Source organism: Melanotaenia boesemani, chromosome 13 (genome assembly GCF_017639745.1).
Source record: "Melanotaenia boesemani isolate fMelBoe1 chromosome 13, fMelBoe1.pri, whole genome shotgun sequence".
NCBI lineage: Eukaryota > Metazoa > Chordata > Actinopteri > Atheriniformes > Melanotaeniidae > Melanotaenia > Melanotaenia boesemani.
In genome coordinates this window covers 16,809,891-16,829,565 of record NC_055694.1, presented here as the reverse complement: position 1 = coordinate 16,829,565, position 19,675 = coordinate 16,809,891, and the positions used below count along the sequence as shown (strand labels likewise).

Below are 19,675 nucleotides of genomic sequence, written 5' to 3'. Positions count from 1 at the left end.
CGAGTAAAAGAGAATGAGACAACATGGATGGAAAAGTGTAAATCACACACGCGTAGGTAGTGATATTTCCATGCCACCTCTAGGGGGACACCGGTGCTCACGAATAGGAATGCAGCTCGCGTGAGTGTACGCGCGCATGTGTGCGGCATGACAGAGAAAAAGAGAGAGAGAAAGAGGGAGGGAGGGAGGCGTTTGTACTGTAGTCCCGAGCTCTGGCTGCAAACCAAAAAAAAAAAAAAAAAAAAAAAGCGAAGGTTGTCCTTCTAATTTCGTAGTTTTCTCAGCTACCCCAAAGCTCTCTGCTGTCTGACAGACCCGCATCTGAAGCGTGCCACGGCGGCTGCGTCATTACTGAAGACCGGGCTAAACTAGAGCTCCACTGCGGTGTTAAGAGTTACTCCTATTGGATATATCTGGCATACATGGATATCCGATGGTAAGTACAGTGCCTCTCTCAAGCTTTTCAGCGGCTCCGCTGGGGAACTGCTCTGTACATATAGCTCATTTGTTGTAGGTTGCTTGTACTGAAATGCAGTCAGATAATACAGCAGTCGGATAATAATAATAATAATAACCCAACAGCAGACTTGTACTACAGTGTTGTGCTGTTGTGATTGCGGCGGGGTTGAGCAGCAGAACAGTTCTGCAGGACAGAACATTGTTCCGCATGCAAGCGAATGGACAAATCATTCTGTTCACTTTTCACTTATTCATTTGGCTATTTATTTTATTTTAGCATGATTTTAACTAATTAGATATCTAACAGCTTGAAATGGTCACCGACAGCGTGTCACTTTATTTTTCTCTTTCAGTGACCTGTGTGTAGCCTAAATCTGACACATCTGTTCAGAGAGAAAGGCCTGTGTAACCTAAATTGTCCATATAGATAAGACCATGTTATCACTATAAGCTGGACTGCACATCCATGTGATTTCGAGGGATCCGGTGCCAAGACTGAAGTTGCCCGACGGAATGTTTCACTCTTGATAAGTTGGTGAAGGCGGTGATGTGTGTCAAGCTGCACTCCATGCTGACTTCAGGCTGGCCGGTTCCACGCTGTTTCCATATGAATTGTGCTTAAAGAAGCTACATGTGAACACGGAGAGCTGTCGACTTTCCCTGTAGGTTACTACTCGGTGCGTCCGGTTATGTAATGCGCTTCTGCCGACTGCACGCAATTAGAAAGCCAGGGCCTACACGTGTATTTGCAAAACATGTTTTCTATAATCATGCTTGACATTGATTGCAGCGGGACTGTCTGTGTCAACCACTAAAAAAAAGAGAAAATCCCTATCAAATAGCCTCTTCTTTGTCTGCTCTAAAATGCCAGCGTGAACATCTTAATTTGTGCATGCAGGACGGCTGACTCAAATCAGCTCATGTGATACAGATTCAATTCATGATAAATGGCAGATGCCTGCATGCACAGATTGTATTACATAAGAGCGGACTGACCTGTCCTAAATGTACCAAAGGTGAGTCGAGGACTATGGTTTATTATGCATGAAAAAAAGGGCGAACTGGCCACATCATGCCAGAGTGGCTCACACACTTAACAGATGTTCATAACATATAAATAATACTGATTATTGCACTTGTTTGTCATTGTTGCAAGCAACTATTGTCAGATAATTTAATTTAGAAATAACCCTTCTTAATTTATGTATGACTTAAGTATGACTTTGAAACACAAGCTTGAACCTTGCTGTGCGTTTGAAGCTACTCTTTCAATCTGATTTGTTCTGTGGTGATTGATTAACTCAAATTACAACCCGCTGGTGATTCTAACCCTGTGCATGAGTGCAGTTCATGTGTGCCCTTCCCACCATTAGTCTTAGCTTTTTCAGTCTGGCAGAGATGTACTTATTAAGTTTAGAGGTTAGCAGTGTCCTTGACATGTGCATTCAGGAGCCAGCTATAGTGAGTCATCAAAGCTAATGGAGGAAACATGGACAATTTAATCTGGACTGGAGAACTCTTGATCTCTGATCGTGCCCACTCAGTGGGCCTTTGTTGTCAAATAGAGCACACCCATCCCTGGCCAATCACGATGTTAGGGGCAGATTGCAGTGATAGAGCATAGTTTTCACCAAGAATTGTTGTTCTTGGTGTTCTGGGTGGTAAACTTTCAGCAATCAGTGGAGTTTTTGTTAAAATAAGGCTGCATTCAACATTACAGTTTAATGACAAAATAATCTGTGGCACCTGCTGCATGAAGCAATATAATTAAAGGAGTTTTGGATTCCACAATTCATGTTTTGCTAGCAGAGCAGAACATCATGGAGACCTTGAAAATATTGTTAAATCCTGTTGACAGTGTGTGATGAGGGACAGTGGAAAGGACAAACCTTTTAACAGGCGTCATTCATTAGCTCAGTCATTGATTCTCAAACTTTCAGCCAGAGTCACACACAAAGGCGCAGGATTCTTATCCTCGGGCCTTGTTTACGCTACTACATTACATGCTTTGTTTCTGTATGTGTGTCTGTACTTTATTTGAATGTGTATTTATTTATTTTTTTTAGGAAAACAGGTGGATTATAGGGGCACATGGTGGTGTTTGGGGTTGACACAAAACAGAAAGTGACTCTAACACAGACACACCTCTGATGCCTCTGACCAGTCTGAGCTCATGGTGTGTGTTTGCTGGGATAAACTAGTGGCCTGGCCAACGAGCAAAGAGTTTCTACACACAGTAAAGCCCACAGGTGAGAGGATCCTTAAAATTCTACATATTTTAAATTGATATATTACAGGTAGTTAAATTAATTTTGTTTACATCACTGGCTTTTTGTTAGGATGTCGTGGGCCAGAAGCCTCTTCACAGGCCGAGAGGATGAGCGAAAAACAGCATGGGGAGAGCGCAACGGCAAAAAGAGGAAAGAAAGTTCGTCACTATGCAACCCACATTACATAAGCTGCCTGAGGGACTCAGAGGACTTGGAGACCCCTAATGTGGCCCCTCAGCATTACCAGTGCGGAGCAGGTACCAGTGGGGGCAGCTTTGGCCTGCGTTGTGGCTGGCAGGAGGACCACTATGGGAAAAGGATGGTTGGTGGCGGCGATGTAGGTTTAAAGGCCATGGACCTGGGCTTTGAAGATGGTGAGCTGAAAGGCAGGAAAGAGGAAGAATTAGGGGAATTATCAGAGAACAACTGCAAGGCGATGACTGTTACAGAATGCTGGATGCAGATATTGTGGGTTTTCCAATCCAAAAAATTTCAGTCTGCCAAGCTGGAACGTCTTTACCAACGCTACTTCTTCAGACTCAACCAGAGTTCTCTGACCATGCTGATGGGAGTGCTGGTGGTGGTGTGTGGAGTCATGCTTGCCTTCCACTGCATCCACACAACCCTTAATGTGGCCTACATCTCAGTACTCTGCGTGGCCATGGCTCTATTCTTGGTCATGATGGTGGTGTGTAACCGTAATTGCTTCCACCAGGACTACATGTGGATTGTGAGCTACTTGGTGATCGGGGTGCTGATTGTAGTGCAGGTTCTCGGTGTACTGATGGTGTCCCCCCGCAGTGCCTCGGAGGGCATCTGGTGGACAGTCTTCTTCATCTACATTATTTACACTCTGCTGCCAGTGAGAATGAGAGCTGCTGTGCTTAGTGGGACTGTGCTGTCCACCATACACATTGTCACTGCCTGGCAGCTCAACCAAGAGGACAAGTTCATTTTCAAGCAGGTAAGCGAGAGCTGAGCTACTGCAGGTCGGCTCTGTAAAAAATGAATGGATATTTATATTAACGTAAAATTACAATATGAATGCCCTTCTTTGACAGTATGTTGAATTTTCTATCATGTTTTCCACATCAGTGATCAGAGTGGAAACAATCTGGCTATTAATTACAGGACAAGGAAATAATCACCCATAACTTTGTCAGTTGATGATTTGAGTCACACTTTGCAAGCTTTCAGTGCATGTCTTTCATTTTTCTGTTTCATATAATTGGATAAAAGAATATCTGAGTTTCAGCCTGTGCTTTAGCCAAATTAATGTGTCATGTTTTGCCCTGAAAATTTGAACCAGCTTTAAATTATTGTATGTTATATATTTGCAGATAAACTGTTCTGCAAAAGATAGAACTGAAACATGTAGAGATGATTTTGCACTGTCAGTGTCAGTCAGGGAAGTCAGTGTATTTCATTACAGAAAATCTAATACTGTAATGAGGCACTCCTGTAGTAATTTGAAAATGTCTACAATGACTTTATACATCTTGAGGTTTTCATGGAAAGGTTCTATGACTTCAAGTAGTTGCAAAATCTCAGACCTCTTTTTATTTTGCTATTCCTTTTACCTATAAAGCATAAAAATACACTGTAACTGTTTCTAATGTAAGATTAAAATCTGCAGAATTGCTCTGAACAAAAATCTAAACTTAATTAATACCTCAAGTAAGCCTTCAGCAGCGCTAGAGAGAAAAATCTGTGTTTTTAGGGTTTAAAGTTTTCAGCGACCATGTGCCACTGTGTGACAGTAGCATTTATATTTTGATATAAAGCCTATTAGTTCTTAGTTATTCTTAAATAACATTCCTGATGTGCATTGCAGAATCTTTGTCATAATTATGCAACCATCCTTTAAATTCAAACACTTGATCAATGAGACTACAATGAAAAAAATCCCATACATGCTTGCCACCATACAAATGAGTACAATGTTGTCACTGTATTCACCAGTGAAAATGGCCTACTTTCTGCTTCCATCAATATAGGACAAACATTGTACAGACTACTTAACCACTTTTCTATGTCAGAGGTGCTGTACTAAAAGTAGATGGTGCCGTAGATCTCGGCAGCTTTTCAAATGAGATTTTTAATGAGCCTATGTTATGTGCTGTAGGGCAGCTACTGGCAACTCTTTGGGGGTTTGTAGAAGGTCAGCTGGGTTGAATGAGTCTGTTTAGCTGCATTGTAGAGAAATATCATGATAACGTAGCATGGTGCCATTCAGGCCGCAATCCTCTAAAACAAGGAGGTTATTGTAGTTAAATGACACAGGGTGGGGTGGGATACTCGGATTGTGCAATGAATTTTATGGAAAACAGGATGATTACTTGTACATATTGGAAACAGTTTGTAATTTCATCAGCTTACAGCACATTGTAAATATTTCTTAATTGCTCTTGTGTGTTTATTCATTTTGTATACGCTGCCAGTTTCTAAGTGATAGTACTAGTTTGATGTACAGTTTTGTAGACTGTTTCTTTAGATTATACTTGGGTTTCAAAAACTATATATGTACAGGGCCTTAACAATAATTTTCATCAACTATTTAACTTTCTATCATCAATTCTACATGTAACAAGCTTATACCAGGAAAGGAAAATGCTGACCAGATGTGCTTCTTTGTCCTTCAAAAGGCCAAAACATTTATCTGTTACCATTTCTGTGATGAAAATATGGAAAAGGAAGTTTAAAAAACACAGAGTTCAGATGAAAATGGAACCAGTATAGACTAATCTATTGTGAAATAATCATCTGTATGTCACAATCAAACCTCTACAATGCTTCTGTCTGTGGTTTTGTTATCATATAAACTGGCTTAGTTTTAGATCAGAGGCAGGCTTGGTTATATTAGTAACACCTTCGCTTTTCAACATTGAAAGCGTAGATTAGTAATTCTGTGTACTGTATGCATTTTCTCCACTATTTTGTGCTGTAATTGGTGCCAGTGATTGCGTTACCATTAAGCACTGTGCAGGGAAATAGTTCATTAGCATAAGAATTTTATTTGTGTGTTTTTCTGTGGGGGGTTTTCCCATGTTCTCATGTCCTACATATTTTTCTTGAGGTTTTCAACCCTTAGAAATACATTTTTCCCTCATGAAAGAGTCAAATTTAGAGAGAAGTGCCTGGACAAGATGACTGAAACTGACCAACCTCTTGATATATCGTTTTTTCCATCACTATTAGGCAACCAGATGAATATGCAGTCACTAGCAATAAGGCAATATTGACATAACTACTGGTACAGTGAGTTTATGTGTCAAATGCAGTTGACTAGACAGGGTGACAAAAGGCATATTGCTCTGTTGTCTGTGTGCTCTAGCTGTAGCGTGCTGCATTGGTCTTCTGATGATGGACTGCCTGAAGGTCTAGGCTTTCATAACAGTACATTCCAGCTGTGTGAACAATTAATGATGAGCCATGGACCTTGTTCTGTTTGGTAGGGATCTATATAAAGACACAAGGTTTGCTCGGTTTAGTGTGATACTGGTGGTTTAATAAAGATAGTGTGCTTATCAGTAACTTATCAATCTCAGCATGCGCTTATCAGACCTCTTCAAGTTACTCACAGTTGTATGAATATGGAGGGACTTTATTCAGTGTGTATCACAAGTTAAAGTCGGCACAAAGTCTGAGAGTCCTGGCGTCACTCTTCTGAGACCTCTTCATTCTGCAGCCCCCAGTGTATCCCAGTCTTTCTTTTATGTTTTATTCTCTCTGTGGATATTTTCATGCAGGATGACAGCTGAGAAGATGTGAAACTGATGACAGCAAGGACAAAAGCAGTCTTTGTGAGGGACCTCCGCGATGGAGATGGGGAAATGGGGGTTTGTGGGGTTTTACTGTGGTGACAAGCGGACAACCACAGATGGAGAGCATGAAATAATGTGAGGCTGACTCACCCTGCTGTAAAAGACCCGCCAGTCTCTTCTCTCTATTTTTTCTACCTCCACTTTTTTTCTGAGTCATAATACCAGTCTCACAAAATCCCTCTCAAATGGGGTGGCCTTTTATTTTACAACAGGCTGAGATTGAGCTCATGCTACTCGTGGGGATTGCTTCCATAGTTACAAATGTTTCAGTGTTCTGGACTGCTATAAAGGGTTTCCTTAGATGATTACAAAGAGATGAAGGTGTAACTGCTCTCAGAAACAGAGATGACACACTGCTCTGCTCGCTTGAAGTGCCTCCTTAACCCTACAGGCAAACTGTTACAAGCACCTCAATCAGCTTTACAGGGGGTTCCTGCAGTAAAGATTTAAAAGTAAGTTTTTGTGCTGTATTACCATTTTTTCCACAGGTTATCTGGATAAGTGAAATGCAGGAAATAGATACACTGGCCATGACCCGTTCCATGTAACGCTCATTGATTAAGTGCTGATAGATGTGATTAATTAATGCTGCTTGGACTCCAAATAAACAGATAGAAATAAGAAACCTCCAGTTCCAGTATCTCGTTCCTTGTTTGGGAATTCTACATGTCCATGTGCAGACACGTGTTCATGCTGATTATTTAGGTGGAGATTAAAATAGTATTTTCTTGAGATATTAGAATTTCAAGTATTTTTAATTATCACTGACTTGCTATTGGTGCTTGAAGAAGAAACATGGCTCTACATAGAAAACATGTAATCTGAATACAGTTTCCAGTCAGACAAATGTTAAGTCACAAGTGCAATCCCACAGTTTTTTTTTACTGTCACATTTTCATTCGTATTATTTTGTTTTTCTGTACTCAGTTACAGAACAGTTTCCATCATACAGTGTGTATTACTTTTGTACACTGTTCCTTGTAGAAATAGTTCTGGCATCTTCATTTTGTCCTCCGTCATGCTCTTTTAATTATTTTAATTAAATTTTTTATGAAAAGGTCATTTGTGAAAGTTGATGTTGTGGAAACTATTTTATTCCATTCTTTTAACATTTTGCTCATGACTTAAGGTTGATTATTAGAGCAAAACTACAAAATTTGAGATTTTCTCCTTGTAATCCTCAATAGATAACACCCAGTTTAACTGTTCTGCTTTGGCCCAGTCACCTGAGGTATGATTTTAGCTCATGGCGCCGAGCTCTCATGCTGGGATTGGAAGTCAGACACTCACGTCACAAGGTCCATAACGGACACATTCGGACCTCAGAGAGCTTTCCTGTCAAGGACCACCTGTTCTTACTGATTTGTGTTATGTTGCTGTCTCCCGTGGGCCAGTAAAGCAACTTTTACAGCATGGAGCCCAAGAGGTTTTAATACAGGCATTTCAAATACTTGAAGTTTTGCAGTTGTGCATCCAAATACCTATATGTCTTAAGGGGGGTTGCTCGATTTACCTTACCATTGTTTAGTTCTAAGAATTTATAGCTAGTGGGATTGCATCATGATGTCATACATAGATTAACAAGGAGCTATGCTTAAGTTGTTCTTTAGTGTGGCATAGGATGAATTTGGATTTCCAAATCCAAACTGAAATCCACCAAAAAGGAGCTTTTGACAAGCAGGTCAAAAACAGAGTAAAATCTCAAAAGGACATCTAGGTTTTGCTTTGGTTATTGTGTGCTGATCCAGCACTAGAGGAAAAACCTGTTCCCTTGGCTGACTGTTATGGGGTCAACGAATATGGGACTAGTGGAAACATACCGATCCTTCAGCTTAACACTGGTGAGAAAGATACCAATCAATGAAATGTCAAGAGAATGACGAGGCTTGCATAATACATTTAGGTCAGAAAACCTGAATGCAGCAGCACAGGCTACTGTTACCTTTCAACAGTGATTTATGGTGTTTGCCTTGAAAGTAAGACCAATACTCACATGTTCTGCCAGAGAATAACATGTGCTCTCTGATTCTCAGTTTATACTAAAACAAACTGAAAACACTGATTCTGTTTTATTTTAGTGAGATACAACATAACATAAGTAACATAGTAACATAAGATATGTTTTCCAGTTAATTTTTTACCATATTAGAGGTCACATTGGCTTATTGTTAGGATTGTTTTCTCAGATAGGAACAATTGGTGCCACTTTTATGACAAAATTCTTCTTTTTTATATTATGGTTTGAAGACTAAAAACAAACTTTTTGACCTCTTCAGAAGTAATACAACCAAAACCATAAATACCAGATTATAAAATAATTAGAATTAAATAGAATTGGTAAATACATGCTTCGAGAATAAATCAACAAGACACAAGAATAGGTTCATCCATTTGATGCCAACATTGTTGTAATAGATGACTTTCATACTTTTTGCTGTGGACATACTATATTTTGGTCAGTAATCAGTATTTATACATAGTCATGCATAGAAGCAATTTGTTTTGCAGTTTACACACACTATGTACTGTATTCTGTATGCATAAATAATAAAAAAAAAAGTGTCTGATCCATGTGTGCGCATGAACTGCAAGGAGCAGAGTGGCTTACTTTGCTGCTATCAAATGGTGAGAATCCATACTCATGTTCTATAGGTCCTAAAAAACATAGTGGCTCAAATAAAAAACCTCCCACCGCCTCTAGACAAGGAGTAGAAAGATGGTGACTCATCCACTTATTGTATTACAGCTACAGGCAACAATGAAAACCTGGATAACCTCCATCACAATGAGTGGGAGAAATTAGGATTAGTGATAAGTGAAACCTTGATCTTAAAATACAGCCAATGATAAGGGAAATAATAGCCAGGCTAATAATAACTCAGTGAATCATGGAATGGACAAGTGCAAGCTTCTAATAACAGTTCATGGTTTACTGACATGGTGTGACTCTGCTAAAGTATAAACAGTACGAATGTGTGTGTGGCATGCATTCCCTTTGTATTTAAAGATCATTTTACTTGGGATCTCACTGAGTGTAGCATCTATCCTACAACTGGTGACAGGAAAGTGAATGACTCTGTCAAAGATCAAAATCTCACTAGCAAACTTTCTCGTTGTCCTCATTCTCCCAGTTACAATTAGACAGCAACATCATATGTCAGGCTGGCATGTGAATGTGCAACAGGAGCACAACTGTAATGACATAACTGAGTACAAATAGGCATCACTTTCCTCTCACTGAAATGTGCAACACTCTACCAGACCCTGTGTTGATTGTCAAGGATATCATAGACCCTCTTAAACCTTGTCAACCTCCTCAGTTTTTAAATTAAGTGCCTTATTAAACAGGAAAAAACATAATCTTAATGAGTCTGTCTAGTTTGTGTAGGTGTTTTTTTTTCCTAAGTTTACAGGGCTGAGCTTTAGTGTCCTCCAGTATGGCTTTCTGACATTTTGAGTGAATGATGTCAGAGTAACAAGAACTAGGTCCCATGAATATGATTTCAGACACTCAAAGTAAATCCAAAAAAATACAAAAGATACTCTTACCAAAATGTGCAAAAATTGGTGTCTTGATTATACAGACTATATGTTAAAAAATAGCACTGATTGCTATTTATGTTACAATGTTTATTTTTATTTTTTTATTTTTTTTATAAAAGCACAATATCCTTTGAGTACTGAGCAGACAGGATCAGGAAATGATAAATATAAGTTCTGAACACTTGCACATATGAGGTAGCATTTCATGCTGTGGTTCTCTAATCTTGTGCTGAAACTGTCTTCTCACGAAACCCTATGTATGTATCAGGCTTCATGAACATGTCACATGACTTCTCTTGAAGTTGGTCCAGGAGGTGGATACTGTACATCACACGCATGAGTTCAGGATTAGTTCATTCTTGACCAAACAGCTTATAGAGGATGAGTATTTTCTGCTGTTTAAACTATAACCTGTTCTTGTTCCAGTATTAATCTGTAAACCTAGAAGGGAAAGCCAATATTGTGCTTGGCTGAGGAGATGAAACAGGGAAGGACAATGGTTAAAGCTCTGTGATGACTGTAAACAATGTAATGAAGTTTAATGTTCCCATCCCCAAAATGTATGATTGAGAAGAATGCAGGGCTAGTATTTATTTAAGTATTCAAGTATTACACAAACATGGTGTGATGCAGTTCTACTAAAGCCTGGCAGCGATTTCCATGTTTTAGAGCAGTCTCTTAGTATCCATGTTACATTGGTCTTTAACATGAAGTGAAATGGTGGCCTTGGGTTGATCTTGTACATTGTGCTTAAAAGGAGATGGAATAGAAGCTGAACTGGGAATTCCTGGATGTTTAGCTCACATTTGCACAGTTCAAGATCTGGACTCTCTCACACAGTGCAAATCGGCGAGATGAGCCAACAGAAAACTGAATGTGGCTGGCCGCCTGGTTGGTTAGGCTAATTGAGCAGATTTTGTGTTCTTCAGCCGCTGTGCTGTAATTGCAGCTGTGCTTGTCGGGGTGTCAGTGGGCAGGAAGTGGAGGGTTAGTGAGGACACAGCTGGGAGGAGATCACTGTGTCCAGTCTTGCCTGCTCCCTCCCTCCCTCCCTCCCTCCCACTGCCTGTCCAGCCAAACACTGACCCCCAACCACTGAGCAGCCAAGACCACTGACAAACAACAAGTAGTGTTCTCTGAATCTCTGAGTATAATGCATCTATTTTTGCTAATGAAAGATAACTGAAAAAGTAAATGGAGAAGTCAGAGGCAAGTACTCTCCCCACTAGTGTTGATTCTTAAAATCTATACTTTTAATATGTTTGATTATGTATGTAAGGTAAAAATGTGGTGACTGTGAAGCTTATGATACCAAGCTATAGAAGCATAATCCATTACCGATAAATGAAAATGAACAAAGGGAAAGGAAATGAAACTGTGAGAGAAGTCAAACAAAGCTGAAACAATTGTTTTCATTTAAACATTAATATTAAAGTAAATATAGCAAATATTCTAAATTTATTTAAACGGTGATTTTGTTAATTTCCTCCATCAAATGATTGATAAATTCTGTAATTATGAGTTCTGAACAAACAAGACTATTCACCACATTGAACAATTCAACAGTAAACGAAAACAGCTGTTATTTTATATATAAAATTGAGATAGAAAGGGTGGTTAAAGCAGGAGCAATAGGTTAACCAAAGTGCATAAATCTCCTCAAAACCTGACGTTGTACACTCATTTCATGTTGTTCAGATGAGAAATCCTGGGAGAGGGAGGGCAAAATGTCAAATGATTAATGTTCCTACAGCAGACCTAAACTGGAGCTACAGCTGGATATTTTTCAGCCCCGTGAAACCAGCCACATGAACTTAATAAAGAAAAACAATTCAACCCTCTTGCTTTGTTTTTGGGAACAGTATAGGCATCAAATAACAATATAACAAGAACAACAAGAAAGCACTCACTCAGTGTTGGGTTTTAACTGAAGTCATTCACCTCACTGTGTTTTTTTTAGGTCAGTAAGAATTCTGTTGCTCTATTTGGTTCTCTTCATTTCTGTTCTGATGACAATTGAGCCAAGACAGAGCATACAAGCATTTAAATATCTGTTAAAAAAGCAGAAATTTTATCTGGCCTTCGACTGAATATGAGACGCTAAACACCCACTCCGGTGAAAGTCATGTTTTTCATGTTGTTCACATGTCCATGTGGCATTTATCTGACGTTAGAAAACATATCTTGTGAAAAATTTAATCAAAATGGCTTTTCTGAGTAGGCAGAAAAAGGTGAGTTCAGACAGACCCTCATATACACGTCATAACCCCACAAGGCGAGGCCACAAGCTCCTGCCCCGCCCTCTCTGCTCGTTCTGACCCTGAGGACAAAGAGATGGCGGATGTGTAGTGGCTGGTTGCTAATCACGTTAGCTTTCATTATTTACCGAAAACTTTGCTGTGAGAGAGCAATGGATTAGGTTTCTCAGTCATCACAATGTAAGAAACCACACGTTGGTTTGCAGTTAACATTTCAAGGAGAACATGGGGGGGTTAGCGGGGGTGGGCACTGAACAGTACTGACTCCGCCCACAGCGCAGAGGCGAATTGATAATGAGCTTTCGGGCCTGGAAGTCCTGGAAAAGGGCACAGATTTTGTGATTTTTGCCAAAAACTTCATAATCATAATTTAAAGGCCACTGACAACATTTTTAAATAGTTCCAAATAAGTATTGGAGTGGGTCTTTAACTCCTCTGTGTTTTATTTATTTTTTTATTGTTTTATTTTATTTGTGTAATTGTGAAGCACTTCGGTCACCTGTTGTTTTTAAATGTGCTGTATAAATAAATTTGACATTGACATAGTAATTAACATTAGACTAATATAAATTTAGTAATTTGAGGTTGAGATTTCAAAGCAAAAATGAGTAGTTAGATTTTTGAAAGAGAAAAATGTGTGAATTTAGAAAAATTGAATGGATAACTTAAACAGGCAGTTACAATTTATTTTTGTCGTGTACTCTGGGAGATGAGGGAGATAATACTTTTGTTTGATTTCCTCATGCTAGTATTAGTTAAGGACAGACGTACGACCTGTGTCCAACTTTGTTTAGCTTTGTGGAATTTGCTTCAGCTTTTCTCAAAGACTACTTTGAGGTCTCTCCGGTCGCCTGAGAGCAATTTTGGTTTGGCCCAAGTCATGACAAAAAACAGAATTCGATGCCAGATGGCATGAGCCCAAGATGGTGAAGACAGGCACCCACACCCCTTTGCAACATTTATCTTTATAAGGAAAAGCTCTTTTCTTGTGTCAGTAATTATACATCATAGTAACCTCCAATTAGATCACAGCTAGTGCAACAAAGTCTCAAAGTATTGTCTATTTTTACCGTTTTAGTTCCACATGTTTTCTTTTCAGGCAGTGATCTGGAGTATTCAGTGTGGGCTTTGGCGTTCTTTTCTGTTAGACATTTTTAAAGCTCCAGATGCCTATCAAAGGTCATTTGCTGGAGAGTAGCCCCCATGTCAACATCAGTCAGTGTCCCAGGAGCCTGTGTGTTGACTTATGGGATGTAGCACTCTGGCCTTTTAAAGTTTAAACTCCAGCTTTGGTAGAGCTCGGGGTTAGTGAAATATCTGAACTTATCTCTCATTGCAAGTCTCTTCAAACAGCCCAGGATAATTCCACATTTATTATTAGGATGGTAAATTTCAAGATGTGATGACAGCAAATTACATTTTTGACTATACATTGTTAGTTTTCACATCCCTTCCCAGTTTAGTTGTGGGATTAAATACTAGTTACAAAATACAAGTGACCTCTTCAGCTCTGTTCACACACTGAGATGCTAAATTTGTCTTCAAGTAATCTGCATAAGAACAAGACACGTGTAGTGATTACAGTTCAGAAGAGCTGTCTTTAAATGTAATAAAAAGAGCTTTTATTTATCAATATATTAGTAATGGCTTTGCTTTTTATCCCTGAATGAATGGTTGGCACAGTCTACTCAGTGCACATGTACATTCCAGCATGCATGTGCTTCAGGGGATCGTCCGGTGGGATATTATTAAAGACAGACTGGATCTGCTGACTGTTTGCCAAGGAGAAATCGTTTCCATCCTCCATTTCTTTAACATTCTATTCTTCTGCCTTACTTTATAAAGCACCTTACCTTGAGCCACACCCTATAAGCCAATGTTTGGGCTCCTTTTAACTTCACGACCAAGAGGTCCCTGCAAAGGTAAATGCTGAGCGAGGCTAACCTTTGATGGCCCAAAATCTCAAGGACGAATGGTCAGCAGACATCAGTGAGAGATACATTAAGTCCAGATTAGTGGTTATACAGAGCTCACAACTGTGCTCATATAGAGAAATTGCTTCTGCTCACTTTGCACCACATCACTGTTTAAGGATGGGAGTGTCAGCCATTTGTCTGTATTGGATTTACAGGCCTGGGTGATATAAGTGCTGCAACAGACACAACGTGCTTCAGGATCAAAGAGCTGCCAGTCCAAAATGCATATGCATAGCTCACGCACAAGATTTATTCAAAACCCTCTATGAATGCCTCTGCCTGTAAAATCTACACAGTGTGGTGACTAAACATAAAACTTGGCATTAACACAAGCTTTGTTCATCATGTTTCCTGACACTTTAGTTTCATTTATTCATAGTGATAGGGAAAAAAAAAGAAAAAGCAACATGAAGTTGCACACATTTTTGTTTTGGCAGCATTTACTGCCGTAGAAGCTTCCCTGCACCTTGGCCTTGATTGTATAAGTCTTTGCAGCATTACTAGAAAAGTGGAACAATTTTCTTTGAAATAAAAGATGGGGATGGAGATCATTGTCAACACAAGAAGATCTCTGGTGAACCTTCACTTAAATGTGACAGAAGTCAACCCATAGCAGATAAAACGCCAGGAGACTTCATCCTGAGAGTAAAAGGCTGCATGTTTCCTTTTAATTTCTTTTCTATCAAGATTATACACTGTGTAATCGTTTAACATGTTTTTCTCCAGTTGCTGCAGTTCCAACAATGCTCAAACGAAATCTCCCATACTTCTCAATCTGTCAGGGCTTTAGTGAGTTTCAATAATTGGAATAAATAGATACTGTAAATGTTCTGTCATGTAAAAAAGACAGTACAACCTCTTTTAATTCAAAACTTTTTTTTTTATATAAAAAGAATACACACATGCACACAAATCATGTTATTCTCACCAGGATTTAAAGTTGGGTATATAAAACCTCAGATGATGACAAGACATGGCATGTTATAGGCTGCCATTATTTATTTAACATAAACTTTGCTAAAATGTGTATCTGCATTTGGTTAACCAATCTTCTGCCAGTTTGAAGATTCTTATAAAGCTGAGATTACAAACATCAGAAAATTAGAAAATGACTGAACAAGTATAGTTTGGGGGTTTTTAAGGCACAGGACCTGGACACCTTGCTGTCACTGAGTCTACCATGAACCCCTCTGAGTCAAATGTGAGGCCAGCTGCTGTCCAACAGCTAAGCTAGGCTGAAATTAGGTCATGCAGCAAGACAATGATCCCAAACAAACCACCATATCTACAGCATAATATCTGGAAAAGGAAAAAATGAACATGTTGCAATGGTCCAGTCAAAGTGCAGACCTCAGCCTGATTGAAAGGCTGTGGCAAGACCTGAATGCTGAATGCCTGCAGACCTCAATAAACTGAAGCAACATTTTAAAGAAAACTAGGTGAAAATATGTCTGCAAGGATGTAAGTGATGACATACAGAAAATGATGACTTCAAGTTTTTGCTGCTAAATGTGGGTCTACAGGCTACTGAATTATGGGGTGTACTTAGTTTCTTCACACACTGCTTCTTCATTTAGGGAGATTTTTTGATGAATAAATAATGACACGTCATATGTCACGTGTTGCTGTTAATCTGATTTAGTATTTATCAAACAGTTTTTATTTTTTATTTTTTCTCTGATACCTCAAAGTTTAGAATTGAAAGAGGGTGTTCTTTTTTCACAAAACTATACATCCATCTTTTCACAGCAGTATTGTGTGTTTTCTTGTGAATTCCAGTGTTGAACCACACACATGGAATGTCTGAACTTGGATTGAACACAACGGTCTGAACATAAACTGGGTACATTACTGAAAAGTGTAGTCCCAGGAACTGCAGGTTTTATATTAACTATGTTCATATAAGCCAATTCTTAAGGAATATTTGTCTCACTATGTGAGATTGTACCAGAGGTGTTTGACAGTTAAGTTGCCTTTGGTTGTCCAAAACGTGATGAGTGACAGTAAAGCTCACATTTAATGCTTCACTTAAGAAATAATCAAACAACTAGTTGTGTAAAGAGCCTGAGTGGATGTAGGTCCACAAACCTGTGCTTTAACTGTCAGTTGATTACATGTGTCACGGCTTTTGAAAACCTTGATATTAATCCTAGAAGAGTCTGTCAGCTCTTCTCTGTAATCCCTTGTCAAATATTTCAGAAAAAAAAACATTCCTCTCATTCTCGCCTAAAATTCTGATCAAGAGAACTTGGCTGTATGTGTCTCCCTTAGAGATGAAAATGAGGATATATTTTGCTTGCTCTCTTGTTAGTTCTTAATAATTGAGTGTCACTACCTGCTTCTGCAATTTTAAGGACTGGTATTTACTCAGTTCATTAAACGTATGTCTCCATCTGCACATGTGAACCATCAGTGAGTTTATTTTTGCTTACTGGTGCGCTTCTAATCTAGTTAAACCGTTTGTTTTCAGGTAGAATGGCTGACTAGAATTGATTGTCGCTTCCTAATACTCAGAGTGGAATTTGCCTCCCTCTGTCCTGTGGTGATGGTGTTCTGTTTCAAGCACAGGTTGTTAGATTATTTTGTTGTCACAACAAATGCTAAGTTCTTGTGTATACAGTGTAAACCTTGTATCAGGACAGTGTGAGGAAAGGTGTAATCACTGTACATGTTTAAGGATATGTTTTTTATCTGCTAATTTAAAAAGTGTGTGGATGCTAATGTCTTGTGTTGTGTAACAAGTTTCTATCCAAGGCAATGACACATCATTGAAAATATGCAACATATGTATGTTTACAGATTATCTTTCTTTATCTCTAGTTCTGCATCTCTCTTCCACCATCCTCTTGATGAACACAAATTACAAGCATGCACACAAGCACACACTGGTTTGGCAACATACCAGCTCTTGCTTAGAGGTGGTGGTGATGAGCTTTTAAAACCTCCTCATATTCAGTTATGATGTCGTTGTTAACCCACATTGAAATTCAGCCTCTGTGTGTCCCGTGCATGTCTTTTTCTCATTATTGATGATATGATCTTTAGAGGAAACACTCTGGCGCTCTGGTCAGGGGTCAAGTGACTTTCCCAGGCTGGAGTGTGTTTCCAAACATGAAGAAGATGTGTGTGTGCGCATGCCCATGCATTTGCGTGCAGAGGGGAAGTCCAGAGCTGAAGGCTCACTTTCTGATGTTCAGTCTTGGCTGTGGACTAGTGAGGAGAGAAATTACTAACAGACTTGGCTTACCACATGTGTCCAAAAACACACAGGCACACATAGCAAGTGACTGCAACAGCACAGATGAATGCCTCCAAGGTCAATGACCTCACAAAGCTAACCATACTCCGTAGCTAAACATGATTTACTCAAGTCACAGATAATGTTGTACAGATTGTGCACTGCATTCTCAGAGCTCACGGCACTGGTTAGTCACAAAGAAGTTGTTTTAATGCCTGTTTTTGCGTTTTTCTGAAGCTGCACATTGAAGTTATTGTCTTTATATTTTATGTTTCTATAAATCACTGTTCTGGTCATATCTTTTTTTTCCAAAAAAATCCCAATTTAACACAAATCTGAATGTTTTTATTTTAAATTGGAATGGATTTTATACATTACAAAGCAAAAAAAAAAAAAAATTGCAGCTCAAATACAATGAAATCTAAAATCACGTTGTCATTGTGTATTTGTGTAATCCTACTGAACCCTCTGGGTATCTTATCTACCACTTAACACACAAAGTGAGGAAAACTTACCCCTGCAGAGTAACCACAAGGCCATGCTCACCATCTCTGACTAGATCACATCTAATGGATCCTCAGACGTTTGAGGAATTTTTCGCCTTGCAGTCACTCCTATGACACAGAATGTTATCAATTTCACTAAATGACCTCATTCAGGTCAGACAGAGTGTATTCTATATTCTTCTGAGACATGTTCATACTTTTTTTTCCCTTTTTACCCACTGTGTCATATATGTGTGTCATTTCAGATTAGTGCCAATGTGCTGATCTTCATTTGCACTAACATGATCGGGATCTGTACCCACTACCCTGCTGAGGTCTCCCAGAGGCAAGCCTTCCAGGAAACCAGGGGATATATTCAGGCCAGACTTCACCTGCAGAGGGAAAACCAGCAGCAGGTATAGAAATACATATATAGACACATGCAAATTCAAGCAAAATAAGACATGACGTCAGCTCTGTTATAGAAAATATGTCACAGATGCAAACAGGCAAAAAAAGGGGTGTCTCCAGTTCTACTCAAATTTGTTTTTCTAAGTTTTCGAGGTCAACAATATGTTCTGGGGTGTAACAAGTGTGTCCAGTCCTCTTTATTTGACTAACATGTTCCCACACAGATGCCAGCAAGGGAGGGTGACTCACTGAGCATTCTAGAAAATAATTAAAATGAATGGACTCTTTCTTTCTGGCTTTCTTTTTTAAAATTCCTCTCTCTCTCTCTTTATCTTTCTCTTAGGAGCGTTTACTGCTGTCAGTGCTGCCAATGCACGTTGCCATGGAGATGAAGGCTGATATCAATGCCAAGAAAGAAGATATGATGTTTCACAAGATCTATATCCAAAAACACGACAACGTTAGGTAAACTTACACAGAACAATTCACATGCATGCATCCACACAAGCACACTTGCTCGGCTTGTCTGCTGAGCAGTCACAATAGCATCAGTGGCTTTGACCTCACTCTTTGACTGATATGTCAGTTACAATGTAACTTCAACAGCTACTTCCCTGACGCCATGTATTATGCATGTTGTTGTTTATTTACACTGACAGCTCTGGCTGCAGTAATGGTATTGACTTAAGCACACTGCTGCACCTTCTTAAGCAAATTATAGCAAACAGACCTCATGTTTGCTGGCTCCTTGTCTCAGCCCACACCAATGGATTTCACCACAGTGGGAATAACTAAGCACTCAGAGGTGATTAAAACTCTTCATCCATTATGATGGAGGTGGTGGTGGGGCAAAATAAAATGAGGCTCCTGCAGAGAACTTCTGTCACAGATGACCCCACATGAGAAGAGGTCATGTACTTAGTGGAATAATTTGTTCAGCATCACCGCCTTGGCAAGGTGTAAACTTACAGGACTAATCCATTATCAAAGTGTAACCTGAGATTAAATCCTGCTGTCTTTGTTTCAAATTGATGTTCAGGTCATTATGTAAATGCACTAACACTAGAGAACTAATAAATCAAATTAGTTATTTGTGTTTTGTGGTGCTAAAGGTTTGTTTGCATCCTTAATATTTGCCAAAGAACCTATAATTAAATTAACCAGTTGGTAGGTAAGAAATTATGTTTATTCTCATTTTGTGTATCTTTTCC

General features: G+C 39.2%; 1 protein-coding gene across 1 annotated transcript in view; it reads left to right on the top strand.

The window, feature by feature from the left end:
- Positions 1-212: 212 nt before the first annotated feature.
- LOC121651341 (adenylate cyclase type 6-like) overlaps positions 213-19,675 on the top strand; it is a 31,740-nt gene continuing 12,277 nt past the window's right edge. The window contains exons 1-5 of the mRNA XM_042003458.1: positions 213-436; positions 2,526-2,708; positions 2,799-3,693; positions 18,320-18,469; positions 18,808-18,929. Coding sequence (XP_041859392.1) covers positions 2,800-3,693; positions 18,320-18,469; positions 18,808-18,929 — 1,166 coding nt within the window. The 5' untranslated portion in view covers positions 213-436; positions 2,526-2,708; position 2,799. The remainder of the gene's footprint in view (positions 437-2,525; positions 2,709-2,798; positions 3,694-18,319; positions 18,470-18,807; positions 18,930-19,675) is intronic.